Source organism: Capricornis sumatraensis, chromosome 6 (assembly GCF_032405125.1).
Source record: "Capricornis sumatraensis isolate serow.1 chromosome 6, serow.2, whole genome shotgun sequence".
In the NCBI taxonomy this organism is placed as follows: Eukaryota; Metazoa; Chordata; class Mammalia; order Artiodactyla; family Bovidae; genus Capricornis; species Capricornis sumatraensis.
Window position 1 is genome coordinate 34,927,935 of NC_091074.1, and position 24,470 is coordinate 34,952,404.

At 41.4% G+C, this 24,470-nt stretch overlaps 1 protein-coding gene across 1 annotated transcript in view; it reads right to left on the bottom strand.

The window, feature by feature from the left end:
• Positions 1 to 24,470, bottom strand: part of SH3GL2 (SH3 domain containing GRB2 like 2, endophilin A1) — a 222,281-nt gene that overhangs the window by 23,282 nt on the left and 174,529 nt on the right. The window contains exon 3 of the mRNA XM_068974181.1: positions 18,984 to 19,056. Coding sequence (XP_068830282.1) covers positions 18,984 to 19,056 — 73 coding nt within the window. The remainder of the gene's footprint in view (positions 1 to 18,983; positions 19,057 to 24,470) is intronic.

Sequence of the window (24,470 nt, forward strand, 5' to 3'; positions counted from 1 at the left end):
AAAAAACAAACCTTGATGCCTGTGTCCTACTCTCAGATGTCTGAGTAATTGGTCTAACCATCTATAGTTTTTAAAATCCCTTAGGTGATTCTGGCACCCCACTCCAGTACTCTTGCCTGGAAAATCCCATGGACGGAGGAGCCTGGTGGGCTGCAGTCCATGGGGTCGCTAGGAGTCTGACACGACTGAGCGACTTCACTTTCACTTTTCACTTTCATGCGTTGGAGAAGGAAATGGCAACCCACTCCAGTATTTTTGCCTGGGGAATCCCAGGGACGGGGGAGCCTGGGAGGCTGCTGTCTATGGGGTCGCACAGGGTCGGACACGACTAAAGTGACTTAGCAGCAGCAGCAGCAGCAGTAGGTGATTCTAACATATACCAAGTTTGAGAATACACTGCATTCCAATCTCTAGACTGAATACCTGGCTAGGAGATGATAAAAATTTGACATGATTTTGGGGAGACTTGGGGGAGGATGTATAGAGGTGTTTCCATTTCAGCAAATACAAAGTCTAACAGAATATCCACAAGACTGGACCAAACATACAACTAAATACATGGGTCTTAAGCCCCAAAGATGGTAGATTATCTGAAATACCTGGAATCTTTTTTTTTTTTCTTTCCCAGTTTTACTGAGATATACTTGGCCTATAACACTGAATAGGTTCAAGGCATACAACATAATAATTTGATATATGCATATACCATGAAATGATCACTACAGGAATATGTATCCTCACACAGTTACAAATTTTTTCTTCTTACAAGAACCTTAAGGACACCCAACTCTCTTAGCAACTTTCAATATGGTATTGAAATACAGAATTTAAATCACGTGGTACTGTTAACTATGGTTATCATGCTATACATTACATCCTTAGAACTTATAACCAAAAGTTTGTACCTTGGCCAGGTTAAATCCCTGGGTTGGGAAGATCCCCTGCAGAAGGGAATAGCAACCCACTCCAGTATTCTTGACTAGAGAATCCCATGGATAGAGAAGCCTGGCAGGCTACAGTCTGTGGGGTTGCAAAAGTGTCAGGACTGAGTGACTAATACTTTTTTTCCCACCCCCCACCTCTGGCAACAATCTGATCTCCGTTTCTATGAGTCTGGTTTCTTTAGATTTCATATATAAGTGAGATCATACAATTCTTTTGGTATATATACATACATTCATAACATGGAATATTATTCAGTCATAATAAAGAAGGAAACGCCTGGAATCTTGAAGGATAGGCCATTAGATAAAAGGGAGAAGGGGAAGAAAATTCACCCCAAATCAAGATTAAACAAAATTCTACAAGTTTTCTTCTTTATCTGGTTTTACATTTGGTAGGTGAGAATACCAAATATATTTGGTTCAGTTCAGTTCAGTCACTCAGATGTATCTGACTCTTTGTGACCCCATGAATCACAGCACGCCAGGCCTTCCTGTCCATCATCAACTCCCAGAGTTCACCCAAACTCATGTCCATCGAGTCGGTGATGCCATCCGACCATCTCATCCTCTGTCGTCCCCTTCTCCTCCTGCCCCCAATCCCTCCCAGCATCAGGGTCTTTTCCAATGAGTCAACTCTTTGCATGAGGTGGCCAAAGTATTGAAGTTTCAGCTTTAGCATCATTCCTTCCAAAGAATACCTAGGACTGATCTCCTTTAGAATGGACTGGTTGGATCTCCTTGCAGTCCAAGGGACTCTCAAGAGTCTTCTCCAACACCACACTTCAAAAGCATTAATTCTTCGGCGCTCAGCCTTCTTCACAGTCCAACTACCACATCCATACATGACCACTGGAAAAACCATAGCCTTGACTAGATGGACCTTTGTTGGCAAAGTAATGTCTCTGCTTTTGAATATGCTATCTAGGCTGGTCATAACTTTCCTTCCAAAGACTAAGCGTCTTTTAATTTCATGGCTGCAATCACCATGTGCAGTGATTTTGGAGCCCCCCCAAATAAAGTCTGACACTGTTTCCACTGTTTCCCCATCTATTTCCCATGAAGTGATGGGACCAGATGCCATGATCTTAGTTTTCTGAATGTTGAGCTTTAGTGTATTTGGTAGGTAGCTTTAATTAGACTCATCATCAACCAGGAGCTTTACCTACACAATTTAAATTTAATCTTCACAACCATCACCAGCGTGTGAGTCTCACTGCATCATTCCCATGTGGAGAGAGGACTCAGCTGCATTCACAAGGTGAGGATGTAGAGACTCATGGAGACAGGAAAATCTGCCCAAGTTCTCCTATGTTACTATGAGGCAAAGACAGAATTTAGACTCCTTTGAGGAGCCAGAAATAACCCCTAACTGCTTTCTAAACTGCTGGGAGAACCATCATTGAAGCAAATGCATGACACTGCCCTCCTGGCATGCTGTGCTTACTCCTTTAATATTCTCCTAATTGGACTCCAAATCACCACAGATGGTTACTGTAGCCATGGAATTAAAAGATGCTTGCTCTTTGGAAGAAAAGCTATGACCAACCTAGACAGCATATTCAAAAGCAGAGACATTACTTTACCAACAAAGGCCCATCTAGTCAAAGAGATGGTTTTTCCAGTAGTCATGTATGGATGTGAGAGCTGGACTATAAAGAAAGCTGACCATCAAAGAATTGATGCTTTTGAACCGTGGTGTTGGAAAAGACTCTTGAGAGTCACTTGGACAGCAAGGAGATCAAACCAGTCAGTTCCAAAGGAAATCAGTCCTGAATATTCATTGGAAGGACTGACACTGAAGCTTAAGCTCCAATACTTTGGCCACCTGATGTGAAGAACCACCTCACTGGAAAAGACCCTGATGCTGGGAAAGATTGAAGGCAGGAGGAGAAGGGGACGACAGAGGATGAGATGGCTGGATGGCATCACCGATGCAATGGACATGAGTTTGAGTAGGCTCTAGGAGTTGGTGATGGACAGGGAAGCCTGGTGTGCTGCAGTCCATGGGGTTGCAAAGAGTCAGACATGACTAAGCGACTGAACTGAACTGAACTGAATGACAGCTGTGCCAGGGGACACCTTGTCAAGTCACATGGGACAAATTGTGTGGTTGATCTCAGGAAGACCCCTGCCGAGTGAGTGCTGCAAAGTCTTTGGAGCAACCTGAAAGAAGTATCCTATCACTGTTGGTATTATTTTCCAAGGGCTTTTATAACAAAGCTATCATAAACTGGGTGACTTCAAACAGTCTAATTTTCTCACAATTACTGAAGCTTCTTCCCTACACTGACCCTACCCATCTCCTCCATTTGGCTGTTCCTCAGTTGCATCCTTTATAATAAATGGGTAAACATTAAACAAGTGTTTTTCTGAGTTCCAGGAGTCATTCTAGCAAATCAGCAAGCCCACGGAGGTGGTCAGAAGCACCAGAGGCTCAGGCTTGGGACTGGCATCTGAAATGGGGGCCTTGTGGGAGGACTGAGTCCTTAGCTGATCTGATTCCAACTCCAGATGGACAGAGCTGGAGCTGAGTTGAACTGTATGATCCCGGGTAGTCAGAGAATTGGCTGGTGTGGGGACAAAAACATACACAAACGCATCTAGTGCCAGAAGTGTCTGCAGGCAGAGCACAGAGAAAACACAGTAGTTTTCCTTCTCCAGCTCTGAAACAGCATGCAGCACACTCATATGAGCACTGAGGTTTTGACAGATATTAAACCTTGCAGAGATTGCTTTACTAGAAAGGTTTCATGAACTGTCAGGCCAAGTGGACCCCAAGCTTGTGAGGACAAGAAAATGTGGTGTGTTCTAAAGGGGTTTGGTCCCAAAGAAAGAGATGGCAGAAGATGGAGTGCTCTTTTACCTAGGAGGAAAAAAAAAAAAGAGTCCTGATGTCGGGTTTTTTTGTTTTTTGTTTTTTAGTTTCATTATCTAGGACTGACTGACTCAACTGAACTGAACTGAACTAGGATTTAAAATCAAGGTTTACAGCAAGTAGGATTTCTGTAGCTCTGGAAATAAGCAGTCTCTTTGGAACAGGGAGGGGAATGAAGAGTCCCAGCACAAACGTGAGCACAGGTAAGGGACTGAAGGCAAGCAGGGTGGTGAACATGAGTACTCACTGCAGGGGACAGGGAGGGCAGAGTCTGCACCTCATCTTTCTCCTCCCACCAAATGATCATGACAGGAGTGTTTACAAAGAAACCTTTCATAAAGCATAAAAAGTGCAATCTGTTTTAAACTTGTACAGAATGCTCTCAAGAGTAGCTTCTTTCTCTATTCAACTGGGATATTCCAAATAAGAAAACATATTGACAGGGTGTCTGTCACAACAGGGAAGAAAAAAAGCCACCCCCACCCTGGCTAGTGCTGATGAAGGCAGCTGACACACTCAGGCAGAAGATGTGGCCACAAAATTCCAAGCCACAACCTTGTCTTCTGACACAGGGGGAAACCTAATGGATTTAGCATCCATCAGGGAATAAATTTTCTGGAAGCCTTTCACTTCTTTAAAGGACTGACTTCCTTTCTCATCTCTACCTACGTTACAGAAAACAAATCAAGCTGCCTCAAAGAGCAGAGAGTTTTATCAGACAAATGCTCAATAATTTGTACTAGTCTTCATAAATGCTACCATCTGTTCTGAAAATTTAGAAAAATCCCTGAAATATCTTTGAATAACTGAAGATCATGATGACATTTCATCCCATAGCTATCATTTCAGTAACATCTACTACGTGTAATTCACATACATAATCTCTTTAATTCTCCCCCAAACACGAGAGACAGCTTTGGCTTCTCTCATTTTCCAGATAAGGAAAACGAAGCAGAAAGAAATGATACAGTTGCCCAAGGACATGAAGCAACAAGAAGCTGAGGAAAAACCGAACCCTAGCTGTGTCTCAAAAGCCAAGTGTCCTCCCGTAATGCCACTCCGACTCTGGCTGCTCTATTACTTCTTCATTAAAATAGGTCAAATTAAGACATGTCAGCAGCAAGACGCAAAGCTCCAGCTATATTTACACGTGTTAGCTGTTTGAAAATGCAGAGGTGAGGGCGTGTGATACTTGCTGTGATTCAGGAAGTAAGATGAGCACTGCCCCAGAGTGAAGAAACCGGCGATCTTTCCACCTGTGTGACCTTGGACGCGCCACCTAAACTTTGGACCTCTGCTTCCTCACCTTGAACCTGAGAAAACTGATTTTCAGTCTTACCTGATTTTCATAATGCCTTTCAGATCTAACAATATCTTTTACATGTCCTCGAATCCACTAGGATAAGTGAACCAGGTCACTTGTAAATAAGTACATGGTATCTATCCCAGTGTACACAGAGCCTCAGTGTAAAATTTCAAAACCAAAGAAACTTGTCCTTTGCAAAATCATTACTGAGATCAAAACCAGTAAGTCTTACTTTAAACCTCCAATATAAAGATTTTAACTTTGTTCTATTTTTAACCCCTTCTTTACTCCGTTTTGTTTCTACAAGAATGAAGACAACAGCCAGACTCTTTCCTAATGATATGGTTTATGTGTATGGGTCTCAAGGTAATTTACTCTCCCTTATTGTAGAAAGTTAATAAATTTCATTATGGAAATTAATTAATAAATACAACAGATACTGTGAATGAACACTGGTAAAATCAAGAGGCTCAGAGTGATATATTTAGATGTGAAAATACAGCCTCTTTTTGAAGATAAAAAAATTGAACCTGCATTTTCCTGTGATGAAATCTATTACCACTGCCTACTAAGTAGTGCAAGGACACGTGTTGTCAAAGGAATACAGGGACAGGGTTCAGACTGCAGCTCTTCTGAGAAGAGCAGGCTGACCTCACCCTCACTGTGCCTGGGTAAAGCGAGAGATACTAATACTTGGTGACAGAAGAGTAGTGACGGTGAAATGAGGCGATACGTGTAATCAAAGCAGGCGTTCAGCTCAATGTTAGTTTCCTTGCTCCCTTTCCCCACCTTGGCGGGGGAAAAAATGTAGATGACGACCACTGCATGAAAAGGTCCACCAAGAGCTTTCTATTTACCTCCTTATTATTTATCAAAGCTCAATGATACCTTTAGTTGGAACAAAAAATTAAGTCTGGATTGTATCAACTACATTTGTAAAGTCTTTTAGAGAGATGACAATTGGAATAGGAACATCAATTCCCAAATCACACTAAGTTAGAATTGGGACTTAATACTTGCAATAAAATGTATGTAATAAATAACACTTTGGCATATATTTCACGTTAGCAACCTGTGGTGATTGTGTATAATGGTCTAATTTTTCCAGATAAAATCTCAGAATATCTGCATGTCTGAGATGAACCCTCTGATGCTCCCTGTACTGTGAGCAATGTGTTCCCCAGTCTTGCATACTAACAATTATTAAAGGGGCAAAAGATTTATATGGTAATTAGGACTTAGCCAAATATCTTCAAACATTTGCAGGTTTTTTTTTTTTTTTTGAGTTAAGTGTTAGAAGGTATTGAGGAAAGAAAAGAGTATGTTTTTTCTACTGATTTATACAAATATGCAGCTGTACCAAAGAAGCACGCTACTCTCAACCCAAATAATGGTATTTATGAAACACTTCTTTCCATGGTAGCAAAGCTCTGTTTGCCCCCGCAGAGTGGGAAGCAGCAAGGAGGTGTTTTAAGACAGAGCTGTGATATGCAGTCAGCATCCCTAAGAACCCATGAGATGGGACAGCAAACATCTCCCACCTCCACACCGGGTGTTAGAAGGTACCATCAGAAGTCTCACAGTGTGCCCTGGGAAGGCAGGCAATTACATCCCAGGAGCAGAGAATGGTTTCTACTATTTGAAAAGTACAGTCCTTTGTGGACTTGCATCATGAGCCTCTGCTTCATCAGGTTTTCAGGATTGCTGTGGGGAGGGTCTTGTAGTGGGACTTTTCCCTGGAGGCCTTATCTGTGGAGGAATTGCTGGGTAAGCACCTGAGATACCCTGAGGCAGGGCTGCAGACCACTGGGAAGAGAAGAGTGATATTTCTTGAGCCCTTACAAAGTTCCTGGCACTGTGCCAAGTGCTCCTCACTGTGACATGTTTCAAAGAGATCTTCGTCTCAGCACCAAGTGGACTTGTCCTACCACCCCCTGAGGGGTTCAGGGGACTCCATCCTAAGCTGAAAAGATTTGACAGGTTTTCCCCATCTAACTCCTGCTTCCAGGTAAAAGAGCCAAAAATGATAAAGTCAAATGGCCTTTTGATTCCAGCAGACAGTGATATGCTTGAAATAGGAGTTCTGGCTGGGGAACAAACAGCCATATTGTATTAATTTTTCACTGTGTAACAAGATCCCATAAAGTTAGTGACTTCAAGCCACAGATTTATGACCTCACAGTTTCTGTAGGTTAGACATCCAGGCACAACTTAACTGAGGCCTCTGTTCAGGGTCTCATAAAACGACATTCAATTCAAGTTATTGGCAGGCTGCCTTGTTTATCAGGAAACATCAGTGGGGATGAGTGTGCTCCCCGGCTCCCTCGGGTTGCTGATAAAATTTCACTTCTCTGTGATAGTTTTGACTGATGGCCCTGGCTTCTTACTGGCTGTTGCCCAGTGGCTACCCTTAGATCCTAGAGGCCACCCCTGACACTCAGACCCCTCCTAAGACAGTCACAACATGGCAGCTTGCTTCTCATAGACCAGTAGGAGAATCCCTCTCACTCTAGTCTGCTAAGAAAGTTTTATATAATGTGATCTTGGGAGTAACAGCCCACAGTTTCACCATATAATGGAACCTAATCAAGGGAGTGCTGAGTAGTAACCCCATTACATTTGCCATATTCTATTAGTTAGAAGGAAGGCATCAAGATCCCACCTATACTCAAAAAGAAGAGATTGCCCAGGATGAAATCATTAAGAGCCACTCTAAGTGTGGGTTTCAGAAGGTGGCTCAGAAGGTAAAGAATCCACCTGCAATATGGAGACCTGGATTTGATCCCTGGGTTGGAAAGATCGCCTGGAGAAGGATACAGGCTGCCTACTCCAGTATTCTGGCCTGGAGAAGTCCATCGACTGTATAGTCCATGGGCTCACAAACAGTCGGACACAACTGAGTGACTTTCACTTTCAGTTTTCTAGAGTATATTCTATACACACAGTAAGACTGAATGTGGCTTCATATTTTGTAGCATATGACAATGAAGACCAAATGGACTAAGGAGATACTCATGTGAATATGAATTCTGGTTCCTTTGCTGCAAGACTTTGGACAATTTATTAATCTCTCTTGAAGCTTCAATTTTCTAATCTGAAAATAGGAATGACTATTATCTATATAAATATGAATATGCTGTCAATAGCTTCAGCTATTGTTTAATAGTTTAAATAATGTTCAATCTCTTAAATGTGAGATTATATGCACTTTGTACTTTTTCTAAAGCGACTGTGAACTGTGAAATGTATTAGCTGTGCATGACACCAAGTAGGTATTATATATACAGAGTAACAGGTTCTGATTCCAGCCTGTTCAGGTCTGCAGACCATGACTCCATCAGAAAGTTTAGCTACTCCTATAGATGAAGCTTAAATATAATTAACATGAGTTGATTCTCTCATTCAGCAAATTAAGCACCTAATAAGCACTACTATGCTAGGTGTTAGGTACTGTCTACCTACCTATGTATCTACACACACACACACACACACACACACACACACACACACACGCAAAACCAGACATATTTCTTGTCTTTGACGAGTTCATGGTACAGTGGGAGAGAAAAACAGTACTCATTCAATAAATAATGAGGGCACTATTTGTATATTAGGGATAATAAGCAGGAAAAAGTCCTTACTCTTGTGATTATATTCTACAGAAATGTAGGTGGTCAGTGGAATGGTTTTTTTAAAGATAAAATAAAGGACAATTTAAAATCATAATAGAATATTAGAAGGGGATCTGAGAGTAATCAGGAAGGGCTATTTGAAATAGAGTGGGCAGAGAAGGACTGCATAGCAAGGTGGAGTGACAAGAAAGAACAGCTATAATAGGGGCCAGGAGAACAGTGTTTCAGGAGAGGAACTTCCTGTGCAAAGGCCCTGAGGCAGGAACCAGCAGAGCACAGCTGAGGATCAGCAACAAATCAGTAAGAGTGGATATCAACCCAGGCGTAGGGGCAGAGCAAGAGCCAAGGCCCCACAGCCAAGAAGTTTCTTCTCAGCTCGACGGGAAGCCACTGCAGGATAACAAGTGGAGGAACCACAGGCATGATTGACACCGGGAATAAACTGGCTGCTGCACAACTGCACTCATCTCACATGCTAGTAAAGTCATGCTCAACATTCTCCAAGCCAGGCTTCAGCAATACGTGAACCGTGAACTCCCTGATGTTCAAGCTGGTTTTAGAAAAGGCAGAGGAACCAGAGATCAAATTGCCAACATCCGCTGGATCATGGAAAAAGCAAGAGAGTTCCAGAAAAACATCTATTTCTGCTTTATTGACTATGCCAAAGCCTTTGACTGTGTGGATCACAATAAAGTGTGGAAAATTCTGAAAGAGATGGGAATACCAGACCACCTGACCTGCCTCTTGAGAAACCTATATGCAGGTCAGGAAGCAACAGTTAGAACTGGACATGGAACAACAGACGGTTCCAAATTGGAAAAGGAGTACGTCAAGGCTGTATATTGTCACCCTGCTTATTTAACTTTTATGCAGAGTACACCATGAGAAACGCTGGACTGGAAGAAACACAAACTGGAATCAAGATTGTCAGGAGAAATATCAATAACCTCAGATATGCAGATGACACCACCCTTATGGCAGAAAGTGAAGAGGAGCTAAAAAGCCTCTTGATGAAAGTGAAAGAGGAGAGTGAAAAAGTTGGCTTAAAGTTCAACATTCAGAAAACGAAGCTCATGGCATCCAGTCCCATCACTTCATGGGAAATAGATGGGGAAACAGTGGAAACAGTGTCAGACTTTATTTTTCTGGGCTCCAAAATCACTGCAGATGGTGACTGCAGCCATGAAATTAAAAGACGCTTACTCCTTGGAAGAAAAGTTATGACCAACCTAGATAGTATATTCAAAAGCAGAGACATTGCTTTGCCGACCAAGGTCCGTCTAGTCAAGGCTATGGTTTTTCCTGTGGTCATGTATGGATGTGAGAGTTGGACTGTGAAGAAGGCTGAACGCCAAAGAATTGATGCTTTTGAACTGTGGTGTTGGAGAAGACTCTTGAGAGTCCCTTGGACTGCAAGGAGATCCAACCAGTCTGTTCTGAAGGAGATCAACCCTGGGATTTCTTTGGAAGGAATGATGCTAAAGCTGAAGCTCCAGTACTTTGGCCACTTCATGCGAAGAGTTGATTCACTGAAAAAGACCCTGATGCTGGGAGGGATTGGGGGCAGGAGGAGAAGGGGACGACCGAGGATGAGATGGCTGGATGGCATCACGGACTCAATGGACGTGAGTCTGAGTGAACTCCGGGACATGGTGATGCACAGGGAGGCCTGGCGTGCTGCAATTCATGGGGTCGCGAAGAGTTGGACACAACTGAGCGACTGAACTGAACTGAACTGATGTGGGAAATGTAAGACATGGGAGTAAGAATGAAGGTTATCGGGATACTGAACAAACGAAAACTTATAAAGGTAAATATGTTGATAAGAACAATAAACAACGAGAACCAGCTTTTTGATACAATGTACAAACAACAATCCTACACTCGGGCCACTTGAATTTTAGTTGCAGAGATAAGTCACACCTTACCAAGTAAATATAGAATAAAAGTTTAAATAGTAACAAGGGCCTTGAAAGAAAATAAAAGAGGGAAATGGCTGAGAATGAAAATGTTTTAGACAAGATGGTTGGAAAAGCCACACAAGTAAAGTGATATCTGAGCAGAAACCTGAGTGAAGACTTTGGGAAGACCTGGAGACAAGAGGTTCAGGCAGGAGGTCTGGTGCAATCCCAGGAATGAGGGTGCTAAGTGCGTGGGAGGAGCAGCACAAAGGCTGGGGATGGTGATGTGGATGGACTAATACAGAAATTGGTAGGATGACAGGAAACAAAGTCAGATCATTGGATCCGCTAACCTACCATGAGGTTAGAGGGTCATGTTATTCTATGTTATCTATGTTACCTTTCCAGGTTATTCTAAACGGGGAACCACTCGAGAGATTTGCAGAGGAGACTCGAGTGAAGGTGTCATGACGACACTGGAGTGGCCTTGACTCAGACGGGGGACTCAGGGAATGCCTCTAGAGGAGGGATATTTAGGCTGAGGGAGGAAGGATGATTAAGATGACAGGGTTCACACACGGGGCAGGTGGGGCATTCCAGGAAGAAGAAATAGCCAGTGCCAAGTAATCTTTCGTAATCTGTCCTTATGCATTTTCATTATTTTTCAGTGTCAGGATTTAGAAAAGCTAAAACTCTGGCTGTGAGACTCAGTACAGACTCTTTATTCTTTAAGTGGAAGATGGATATATTCATTTGTACACTTATTCAACAGACATGTTGAGGGCAAACAACACAGCAGGCACAATGCCAGGAGCCCTGAGAGACAAAATGATGAGCATGACTTGGGTCCTGTCCTCCACAAAATACAGCAAATTCAAGGTGTACTGGAGCCAAGCATTCGAAGGCATGCATGCCAAACAATGCAGGTACTGATTTTCAGCTCTACTGCATAATCACTGTATTTATGCATCTTTGGAAAATGATGACTAAGAGGGTAGCCCATGGGGAAGAAATACAATAATTTGATGTAGTAGCTTTCCAGGGATTAATCAGATATTTTTAAATTAATAGAGGTAACTTTTATTTCTACAGGCAAGATTCCACAAATGAGGTTTGAAATTATTATTAAGAAGTTCTGAATAGACATTTAATGACTCTGACTTAATGTCCCAACCTCAGGCATGTGGAGAACCCTAGAATGTGTAGCACTCGCAGGAAATGCACTTCTCTAGAGAACCAAATCTCGATAGGGCATGACGTTTTTCATGTTTCAACTGCTTTTAATCTACACATCTTGGAAGTGTGTGCAGCATGATGACATCAGGGCCAGAATAACCTTTCAGTGCAAACTAAAAAGCTTTTCTGTCATCACCTCTCTGCTAAGGCTGGGAAGGAAACACAGGCAATCCGCATGCCTACTGTTCTATGTCATGGGAAGTTCTCCCCTACAGCGCCAGAAAATGGATCTGCAGATAGCTGAGAAAAAATGGACATCAAATCAAAGATATCCTGATCCAAAATCAAGAGTCCATTTGTCTTGAAAAAAGCAACCGTCAATACACATTAACCAAGAAACTAAATGTCAAACACATATCAAAGTAGAATACAGAGTTTGAATGGTGAACCATCTAGTCCTGTGCTGACCATTATTGAACCACTGGACACAATGGGCTATGAGCTTTGACATGTTGTTGTTCAGTCGCTCAGTTGTGTCTGACTCTTTCGTGACCCCATGGACTGCAGCATGCCAGGCTTCCCTATCCTTCATCATTTCCCGGAGCTTGCTCAATCTCATGTCCATTGAGTTGGTGATGCCATCCAGCCATCTGGTCCTCTGTTGTCCCCTTCTCCTTTTGCCTTTAATCTTTTCTAGTATCAGGGTCTTTTATAATGAGTCAGCTCTTCACATCAGGTGGCCAAAGTACTGGAGCTTCAGCTTCAGCATCGGTCCTTCCAATGAACACACAGGACTTATCTCCTTTAGGATGAACTGGTTGGAGCTCTTTGCAGTCCAAAGGACTCGCAAAAGTCTTCTCCAACACCACAGTTCAAAAGCATCGGTTCTTTGTTGCTCAGCCTTCTTTATTGTACAACTCTAACATCCATACATGATTACTGGAAAAACCCCCATAGTTTTGACTCTACAGACCTTTGTCAGCAAAGTAATGTCTCTGCTTTTTAATACGCTGTCTAGGTTGGTCACAGCTTTTCTTCCAAGGAGCAAGCATCTTTTAATTTCATGGCTGAAGTCACCATCTGCAGTGACTTTGGAGCTCAAGAAAACAGTCTCTCACTGTTTCCATTGTTTCCCCATCTATTTGCCATAAAGTAATGAGACTGGATACCATGATGATCTTAGGTTTTTGAACATTGAGTTTTAAGCCAACTTTTTCACTCTCCTCTTTCACCTTCCTCAAGAGGTTCTTTAGTTCTTCTTCGCTTTCTTCCATAAGGGTGGTATCATCTGCATACCTGAGGTTATTGATGTTTCTCCTGGCCATCTTCATTCCAGCTTATGTTTTATCCAGCCTGGCATTTTGCATGATGTACACTGCATATAAGTTAAACAAGCAGGGTGACAGTATATAGCCTTGACATACACCTTTTTCAATTTGGAACCAGTCCATTGTTCCATGTCTGGTTCTATCTGTTGCTTCTTAACCTGCATACACGTTTCTCAGGAGACAGGTAATGTGGTCTGGTATCCCCATCTCTTTAAGAATTTTCCACAGTTTGCTGTGACCCACACATTCAAAGGCTTTCAGTTCAGTTCAGTCGCTCAGTCGTGTCCGACTCTTTGCAACCCCATGAATCACAGCACGCCAGGCCTCCCTGTCCATTACCAACTCCCGGAGTTCACTCAGACTCATGTCCATCGAGTCCGTGATGCCATCCAGCCATCTCATCCTTTGTCGTCCCTTTCTCCTCTTGCCCCCAATCTCTCCCAGCATCAGGGTCTTTTCCAATGAGTCAACTCTTCACATGAGGTGGCCAAAGTACTGGACTTTCAGCTTTAGCATCATTCCTTCCAAAGAACACCCAGGACTGATGTCCTTCAGAATGAACTGGTTGGATCTCCTTGCAGTCCAAGGGACTCTCAAGAGTCTTCTCCAACACCACAGGTCAAAAGCATCAATTCTTCGGTGCTCAACTTTCTTCACAGTCCAACTCTCACATCCATACATGACCACTGGAAAAACCATAGCCTTGACTAGATGGACCTTTGTTGGCAAAGTAATGTCTCTGCTTTTCAATATGCTTCTAGGTTGGTCTTAACTTTTCTTCCAAGGAATAAGCGTCTTTTAATTTCATGGCTGCAATCACCATCTGCAGTGATTTTGGAGCCCCCCAAAATAAAGTCAGCCACTGTTTCCACTGTTTCCCCATCTATTTCCCATGAAGTGATGGGACCAGATACCATGATCTTTGTTTTCTGAATGTTGAGCTTCAAAGGCTTTAGTGTAGTCAATGAAGCAGAAGATGTGTTTCTGGAATTCTCTTGCTTTTTCTATGATCCAACAGATGTTGGCAATTTGACATGTGACTAGTCCAAAAGGAGGGGCTTCCCAGTTGGCTAAGTGGTAGAGAATCTACCTGCCAACGCAGGAGACACAAGGGACATGGGTTCGATCCCTGGGCTGGGAAGATCCCCTGGAGAAGGAAATGAAAACCCGTTCCAGTATTCTTGCCTGGAGAAATACCCATGGACAGAAGAGCCTGGTGGGCTACAGTCCATGGGGTCACAAACAGCTGGACACAACTGAGTGACTGAGCATACAACTAAGCACTGTCCAAAAGGATATGTTCAGTATGTGTAAAACATATACCAAATTTCAAAACTTAGTATAAGAAAAAAAGTAAAATCTTCCAATGATTTTTAATATTAGTTAAAATTTAGGATATACCAGATAAAATATCATTAAAATCAATTTTACCTTTCCTTTTTACTTTTTTAATATGACTACTTAAAAATAATATGACTACTAGAAAATTCAAATTACACATGTGGCTTGCATCTTATTTTTTATTGGACATTGCTGATTTAGCATGCCTGCCACAGGTATCAGAATACTCACATAAGAAAATGGATTTATATTTTCTCTGATGATCCATATGCTTTGATATCATGAGAATAGGGCCTCACAGTCAGCAGACATACACAGGACTTTTTGAGCTCAAATTACTTCTTATCTAAGCAGGTTGGGAATCTGTACTGGTTTATACTGTTCCTGTCGGAGTAATTTCACAGTCCAAGCTGGAAGACTTCACAGCTCTCTGTTCTCTGTCCTTTAAGCACTGCAGACCTGTGACCCTACTCGCTTGTCCTTACCTCATCAGTTAGCCAGATTTCCAGGAGCAGTTAGCTGTGAAGGCCTCTGGGAAGCTCTCCTCCGAGTATATGTACCTTGTGCTATTAAGATTGTGAGTCTCAGAGGGCAGGGGCCCAAACGTGGTTCTGTTATCTAACCCTACTACGTCGAGAACTGCATTGGTCTCTGTAAGAAAGTAAATGCATCTGATAAACTTGTTAGTTATATGAGTAGAGCTGATGGTCTGGGGAAAGGAGTTTTTCTTTCTCCCCTTTGTATTACAGCAGTTTTATCACATTAGCCACTGGCTATCAGCTGTGCTCCATGATTCATTTGTTCAAATATTCCAGTGTTCACAGGCTGCCTGGAACAGAGCTGGGTGCTGGGGATATGGGTGGGGAAGGGTGGGGGCGAGAGGTGGGAATAAGGCAGGCAGAGTCTTGTCTTTACTGGGGAGGACAAACCAAAGTACACACACACCACACAATTACAGTCAGTGTGGCATGTGTCACCAGGGAAAAGCAGTGGGGATCATGAGAAGGTCATTGGCCTGGGAAGCTAATGTAGTCAGATGTCCAGGAAGACTTCTAAATGACCCTCTTGCTAAACCTGAGGGGCCTGTTTGCCTGGCAAGGTGGAGGAGAAAGGGGAGGCTGATCACATAGGGAGGGCCCTTTAAGCTTTGTTAAAAAAAAATGGTAAAGCACACAACAAAGCCGGACCTGACAGAGTAGGAAAACAGAAACAAACTCCTAAAGGCAGAGAAAAGCCATCAAAGGCTTTTGTGCAAGACAATGACAGGAGCAGATCTGCCTCTCTGGAGGTGGTTGAGAGCAGCTGGGGGCCTACACAGAGCACAGCTACAGATGCACAAGAAGGAACCCACTCTCTTAGGCCATCGTGTCAGCAGGAACGAAGTTTCGAGTCTGTAACAGATGTGTACGCCCATAACCACAAGATCTGGAAGCCAGAATGCATTCTAGAGTGTGAATCTAATACAAGATACTCTCCAAGTACCCTTAAAGTATTAATTTCCACAGATGGGCCTGTGCAGATAAACCTGTTACTTTGCATAAGCCTCTCTCCTGACCCCAACCTAATCGTTCTTATTCAAGACCAGAAGCCAGTGATCCACGTGGGATCCAGTGACCCAATTCCTGGGGTCACAGAGAGGCTGAGTGATCAAAGCATTCATTCAACAGCACAAGTTTGGGAATGTTCTGCTCTTCTGTGCCCAAGGACCGGGGACCTCTGGTGGTGGCTGCATTCTTGTGTCCTCTTTGCAAGGACCCTGGGTCTGAACAAGTGTACTAGATCAGCCCCCTTGTCCAGGAGCTCCAGCTAAGGTCTGCTCTCAGGGCAAGGAATTCATGGAGGAACTAAGTCATATCTCTTATAAGCCAATTAAACACATTAAATTCTATAGAATGGGCATATGGAATTTTGTTTTGTTCTGGATCCTTTTAGATGACATTTATATCAACTTATGATTGCCTGGTGATGACCTTAATTGTCCTCCTTGGTGTCAGATGTCATTTCATTTTTAAATAGCCATTCCCAATATGTTGGTAGATAATAAGCACATTCAAGATTCTGTTAAAAATAAATCATTTCTAAAAATTCAAATCTCCCCCAATTACCTCTTCCTGTTATCTTTTTTATTAAAATAAAAATAAGCCTCAACCCCACAGTATGTTCCCTTTCTGGATTTCTGTCATATCCACTTTGAAAGACCCTCTGCATCTTAACAAAGAACTCATTCTTCTCAGAAGCAAGACTGTGCAATGAAAAGTTCCTGGGCTCAAGGAGCAGTCAGACCTGGGTTCCAGCCCTGGTTACATCCCTTCTTGGGTGTGTGACTTTGGTAAAGTTTCTTAAGTTCTCTGGCCCTTGTTTTTTCCTGAAGAAAGTTTGGCTAGCCTACTAAAACAGTTTTTTAGGCCTGCCATAACAAACTGCCACAAGCTGTGTGGCTTAAAATGACAGAAATTTACTTTTTTACACTTCAAAAAGCTGGAAATCAAGGTGTGAGCATGGCTGGTTCTTTCTGAGGCTCTCTGGGAGACCCCTTCCTCACCACTGCCAACTCTGGTGGCTCCTGACATCACTCGATAATCTTGACCTCTGTCTTCATAGGGCCTTCAGTCTTGTGTCTTTCTGTTGTTGTTTTTTTTTTCCTTATAAGGACACCAGTTGTTGGATTTAGGGCTCACTATAACTCAAGAATGAGTTCATCTCAAGATCATTAACTGATTCTATCTCAAAATATGCTATTTTCAAATAAAGTCACATTTGGAGATTCTGGGTTACCTTGGATTTTGAGGAACATCCTATTCAATACAGCACACCTCCCTACACCAAATTCCACGATACCCAGCAAAACAGACTCAGGATCTGTGTTCATGGATTTTTAGCCTCTTTCCTACAATATGAATTGTTCAACTGTGTTTGCTTTTTATATCAGAAAATTACAGAGAAGACAATGTATATAACTAGGAACATACTGAAAATGCACTAATGCTGAATAAATACTATATTTTCCCTCCTCTTGCTTATATTTAATCTTAATACAACAACAGTAAGATCAAGTAATCTTAACATCATTTATGGGTATATCCTGGGAAATGAGAGAATACTTTGAGGTCCCATTCAAAGATAAAGACAAAAAACGCCCTGCCCTAAACAATGACTTCTACGGTAAGACAGGGCAAGCAATTCTCATTTCAGAACTGACCTACATCACAGCTGTTTAAATACTAAGGAACATGTGACATCTAAGAGAGGCCCTGCAACTCTGTGGAATACAGAGGGCATGACAAAGGCTCCAGGTAAAAATGAGAAACTTCATTTTTGTTATTCATTACCTAATTTGCCAACCATCTGGTCCATTATCTGTTAAATGCCATAGCGTTTCATTTACTTCTATATTTTCATGCTTTTCATTTACTTCTGTATTTTTCTTTTTCAAATAATCTCATTTCTGATATAGTTTAAAAACCATTGAGAATGTTATTCCCATAACTTGGTCATCTTCAAAACACTGAAAGCTGAGTGAAAGCTGCAGACAGCAGCAAGAGGTGGTAGAAAGCCCATGAGCACTGGCGCTAGTGGTCCACCTCTGCTTATTTCAGGCGTTTCCTTTTCTTTTCTCTTCTCTCACCCACTAGTACTCAGTATCCAGACACTGGGGCTGACAGTGCACCTCCCTGAGCACCATCAAAAACATAGAAATTTTGACCTGAAGCTCCCAAAGAAACGAGTTTCAAGATAAGCAGCTTTCCCAGTATTCATACTTTTCATTTAAATATATTCAACCTTGCTTCAAGTTTCTATACTCTACAGTTAGGAACTGCTTTACAGGAAGAGTGGTGAGGAGGTCTATCACATAAAGCTGCTTTGCTCTGTTACACTGTGTGCTCTGGGAGATCACTCCTTGTCTGCCTGGATCTTGTTTTCAAGGTACAGCTCCAACATCTCTATTATAATTCCCTTCTCTTAAGAGTGTAACAGGTTAGTAAGAACAAATGCTGACTGACAAAATGCTTGGAGAAAAATCAGGGCAAAGAATAGCCCTCCACAGACTTCAGTGGTGTGTATGAACAAAAACCCTCTGTATTTTAAAAAAGCTGTTCAGTTTTCCTACTTTTTCACACCACTGGTACCTTACTCTGTTTTATCTGAAAATTCTCCCTAAAATTCTTCCTTACAATCCCTTTCACATGAAAGTTCAGTTATTACCAGCTTGCAGCTACTCTGACATCTTGTGCCACCCACACTGTCCACACAACATTGTTAATTACACTCTAGTCAGATAAATTATCACAGAAGCTTCCAGTTACTTCAGTGTGAGCCTTAAAAAGCCCTCCCTCCCCAGTCAAAATGTTCCACCTGAAAACACTGGAGCTCCAGTAGGGAGGACCAAGCAAGCAAAAGTGCATCAAACATAGCATGTGTACCAAAAAGTAACTAGAAGGTCCCCGGAGGGATGCCATGAATGTAGAAAATGACCCCTTACCTGGATTGGGTTGAAGGTACTCAATTGTTTTCGTCATTATTTCCATCACAGCCCTGCTGGTGACATCCACTTTCTGAAATGACAAAACAAATTTCTAAATCAAGCAAATTGTTAGCTTTAGAAACAAAGTTTTTTGCTTGAGCATATACACAACCACTGATGGTTCAACAGAGCAATGATGAGTCCTGCAGTGGAAGGTGAGGGGCTTACAGAGCTGTCAGAAAAAGCCAGACCACTGACTTTGCATTCAGCTGTGTTCCATCAAGATTTGGAAAGCCCATTTAGCCAGAGAAGAAGCTGGAAAACATGTTTCAAAATATACTACATTATCTCCTGGTAAAATAAGGCAAATACAGCCACCTTTCACTGTACATTGTCTGAGGTGGTCACTGAGAATGGTTCACTATTCACTTGGTGCAGGAAACCCCACAGAATCTTGCTCATCCAGAGATTCAAATCTTCAAGAACACTACTGAAGCTGGCCAGGCCATGGAGGGTATGTATATCCAAACAGCCACCAAGTCTATGAAGGATGTCACTTTGCAGAAGCAATGCATGCCATTCCATCATTACAGTGCTGGAGTTGGCTGATGTGTCCAGGCCAAAGAGTGGGGCTAGACAAGGGCCCAAAATACAGTGATTTTTTTTTTGCCTCACCTTCCCAAAAATTCAGGGAGCAATGTTACTCCCTGTTAAGGGTTTTGAGGTAGAGTCCCGGGCACTGAGCATATCCCAGGTGAAGAGAATCGAAGATGGGGCCTGGACTTTCAGAGCTCATGGACGGATTAATCCCTACACAAGACCTCCCTGCCATACTGAGATGACCCCTACTGAAAAAGAGCAAATTGCTCCTCAACCTGAAGAGGCGGTAACACAGAAAGAAAAGATGGGCCCAGAAGAAACTGAAGAAAGAAAAACACATGACTCAGGAATAAATTCAGCATAAAATAAACATCAATTAAAGAAAAAATAAGGTCGATAGTAGTCTCTTATGATCCTTTGTGTTTCTGTTGTCTGTTATGATTTCTCCATTTTAATTTCTAATTTTGTTGATTTGACTTTTCTCCTTTTTTTTTTTTTTTTTGATGAGTCTGGCTAATGGTTTGTCTATTTTATTTATCTTCTCAAAGAACCAGCTTTTAGTTTTGTTGATTTTTGCTATAGTCTTCTTTGTTTCTTTTTCACTTATTTCTGCTCTGATTTTTATGATTTCTTTCCTTCTACTAACTTTGGGGTTCTTCATTTCTTCTTTTTCTAGTTGCTTTAGGTGTAAAATTAGGTAATTTATTTGACTTTTCTCTTATATCTTGAGGTAAGCTTGTATTGCTATGAACCTTCTCAGCATTGCTTTTACTGAATCCCATAGGTTTGGGCCTATCGTATTTTCATTTTCATTTGTTTCTATGCATATTTTTATTTCCTTTTTGACTATATGATAATAAAATGGACAACTTAGAAGAAATCGATGAATTCTTAGAAAAGTATAACCTTCCAAAACTGAACCAGGAAGAAATAGAAAATCTTAACAGACCCACCACAAGCACAAAAACTGAAACTGTAATTGAAAATCTTCCAACAAAAAAAGGCCCAGGACCAGATGGCTTCACAGGTGAGCTAAGACCTATCCTACTTAAACTCTTCCAGAAAATTGCAGAGGAAGGTAAACTGCCAAATTCATTCTATGAGGCCAACATCACCCTAATACCAAAACCAGACAAAGATGCCACAAAAAAGGAAAACTACAGGCCAATATCACTGATGAACATAGATGCAAAAATCCTCAACAAAATTCTAGCAAACAGAATCCAACACATATTAAAAACAACATATTAAAAAAATGACCAAGTGGGCTTTACCCCAGGGATGCAAGGATTCTTCACTTGTCACAAATCAATCAATTTTATAACAAACTGAAAGATAAAAATCATGTGATTATTTCAATAGATGCAGAGAAAGCCTTTGACAAAATTCAACACCTACGTATGATAAAAACTCCCCAGAAAGCAGGGATAGAAGGAACATACCTCAACATAATAAAAGCCATATATGATAAACCCACAACAAACATTATCCTCAATGGTGAAAAATTGAAAGCATTTCCCCTAAAGTCAGGAACAAGACAAAGGTGCCCACACTCACCCCTACTATTCAACATAGTTTTGGAAATCTTAGCCATAGCAATCAGAGAAGAAAAAGAAATAAAAGGAATCCAGATTGGAAAAAAGGAAGTAAAACTCTCACTGACTGTACACATGATCCTCTACATAGAAAACCCTAAAGACACCATCGGAAAATTACTAGAGCTAATCAATGAATATAGTAAAGTTGAAGGATACAAAATTAATACACAGAAATCCCTTGCATTCCTATACACTAACAATGAGAAAACACAGAAATTAAGAAAAGAAGCACATTCATAATTGCAATGAAAAGAATAAAATTCTTAGGAATAAATCTACCTGAAGAAACAAAAGACCTATATAGAGAAAACTATAAAACACTGATGAAAGAAATCAAAGAGGACTCAAATAGATGGAGAAATATACCATGTTCATGGATTGGAAGAATCAATACAGTGAAAATGAGTATACTACCCAAAGCCATCTATAGATTTAATGCAATCCCTATCAAGCTACCGATGGTAATTTTCACAGAACTAGAACAAATAATTTCATAATTTGTATGGAAACACACAAAAAAACTCAAATAGCCAAAGCAATCTTGAGAAAGAAGAATGGAGCTGGAGGAATCAAGCTGCCTTACCTCAGACTATACTACAAAGCTACAGTCATCAAGGCAGTATGGTACTGGCACAATGACAGAAATAATAGATCAATGGAACAAGATAGAAAGCCCAGAGATAAATCCACACACCTGTGGACACCTTATCTTTGACAAAGGAGGCAAGAATATACAATGGAGAAAAGACAATCTCTTTAACAAGTGGTGCTGGGAAAACTGGTCAACACTTGTAAAAGAAAGAAACTAGAACACTTTCTAACACCATAAACAAAAGTGAAGAAGAACTGAAGAGGCTCTTGATGAAACTGTGAGAGTGATAAAGTTGCTTTAAAATCCAACATTCAGAAAACTAAGATTATGGCAAATAGATGGGGAAACAATGGAAATGGTGACAGATTTTACTTTGGGGGCTCCAAAATCACTGCAGATGGTGACTGCAGCCATGAAATTAAAAGATGCTTGCTCCTTGGAAGAAAGGCTATGACCAACCTAGACAGCATATTAAAAAGCAGAGATGTTACTTTGCCAACAAAGGTCCATCTAGTCAAAGCTATGGTTTTCCCAGTAGTCATGTATGGAAGTTAGAGTTTGACTATAAAGAAAGTTGAGTGCTGAAGAATTAATGCTTTTGAATTGTGGTGTTGCAGAAGACTCTTGAGAGTTCCCTGGACTGTAAGGAGATCCAACCACTCCATCCTAAAGGTAATCAGTCCTGAATATTCATTGGAAGGACTGAGACACTGAAGCTGAAGCTCCAATACTTTGGCCAACTGATGCAAAGAACTGACTCATTTGAAAAGACCCTGATGCTGGGAAAGATTGAAGGTAGGAGGAGAAGGGGATGACAGAGGATAAGATGGTTGAATGGCATCACCAGTTTGATGGACATGAATTCAGGTAAGCTCTGGGAGTTGGTGATGGACAGGGAAGCCTGGCATGCTGCAGTCCATGGGGTTACAAAGAGTTGGACATGACTGAGCAACTGAACTGAACTGAACACAAAAATAAACTCAAAATGGAATAAATATCTACTTGTAAGACCAGAAACTATAAAACTCCTAGAGGAAAACATAGGCAGAACACTCTCTGACATAAATCACAGCAAAATCCTCTATGACCCTCCTCCCAGAGGAAAATAAAAGCAGAAATAAACAAATGGGACCTAATTAAACTTAAAAGCTTTTGCACACTGAAGGAAACCATAAGCAGGTAAAAAGAGAGCCTTCAGAATGGGAGAAAATAACAGCACATGAAGCAACTGATATAGAATCTCAAAAATATACAAGCAGCTCATGCAGCTCAATACCAGAAAAATAAATGACCCAATTTAAAAAAATGGGCCAAAGAACTAAACAGACTTCTCCAAAGAAGACATACAGATGGCTAACAAACACATGAAAAGATGCTCAACATCACTCATTATCAGAGAAATTCAAATCAAAACCACAATGAGGTACCATCTCATGCTGGTCAGAATGGCTGCTATCAAAATGTCTACAAAGAATAAATGCTGGAGAGGGTGTGGAGAAAAGGGAACCCTCTTTCACTGCTGGTGGGAATGCAGACTAGTACAGCCACTATGGAGAACAGTGTGGAGATTCCTTAAAAAATTGCAAATAGAACTGCCATACGATCCAGCAATCCCACTGCTGGGCATACACACCTAGGAAACCAGAATTGAAAGAGACACATGTACTCTAGTGTTCATCGCAGCACTGTTTACAATAGCTACGACATGGAAGCAACCTAGATGTTCATCAGCAGATGAATGGATAAGAAAGTTGTGGTACAAATATGCAATGGACCATTACTCAGCTATTAAAAAGAATACATTTGAGTCCGTTCTAATGAGGCAGATAAAACTGGAGCCTATTATACCAAGTGAAGTCAGAAAGAAAAACACCAATACAGTATACTAACAGATGTATATGGAATTTAGAAAGATGGTAATGATGACCCTATATGTGAGACAGCAAAAGAGACACAGATATAAAGAAGAGACTTTTGGGCTCTGTGGGAGAAGGCGAGGGTGGGATGATTTGAGAGAATAGCACTGAAACATGCATATTACCATATGTGAAGTAGATCACCAGTCCAAGTTCAAGGCATGAAATAGGGCACTCAAAGCCGGTGCACTGGGAAAATGCAGAAGGATGGGATGGGCAGGGAGGCGGGAGGGGTTTTCAGGATGGGGGGACACATGGCTGATTCATGTCAATGTATGACAAAAACCACCACAATATTGTAAAGTAATTAGCCTCCAATTAAATTAATTTTAAAAATAAAAAATGAAAAAACAAGGTTGAACTATGAATCCTACTTTTTCCCAGAGGCATTCACTGGATGTCAACAGAGGGCCAGGCATGGTGGTAGGTTTCACTGCTCTAAAGAAAGAAAAATGAAACATCAGCTTTTTGTTCAAGTAAGAGAAGGAAAGTTTTTATTTAACTTCCGAGAACATTGCAAGTTCTTGAACTGTGGGCTAATTGTAAAGAAAAAATCTTTGTCCTAGTCTATTCTTGGGAAATTCTGAACGGTCAGTATTTTTACTCAGCAGGTCACCATGCCCTCTCTCTGTGGCACCCTTTGCCCCCACATGGATATCAGTGCAGGGAGGCCCTCTGTATACTCCTCCATGAAATTCTCTTCTTATCAGCTCACATGGTTCAGTCTACAGGGTAAATGACTACTGAAAATGAGTGCATCCTCCTATCCAAGGTAAGAACATAGAATACATTGAGTATG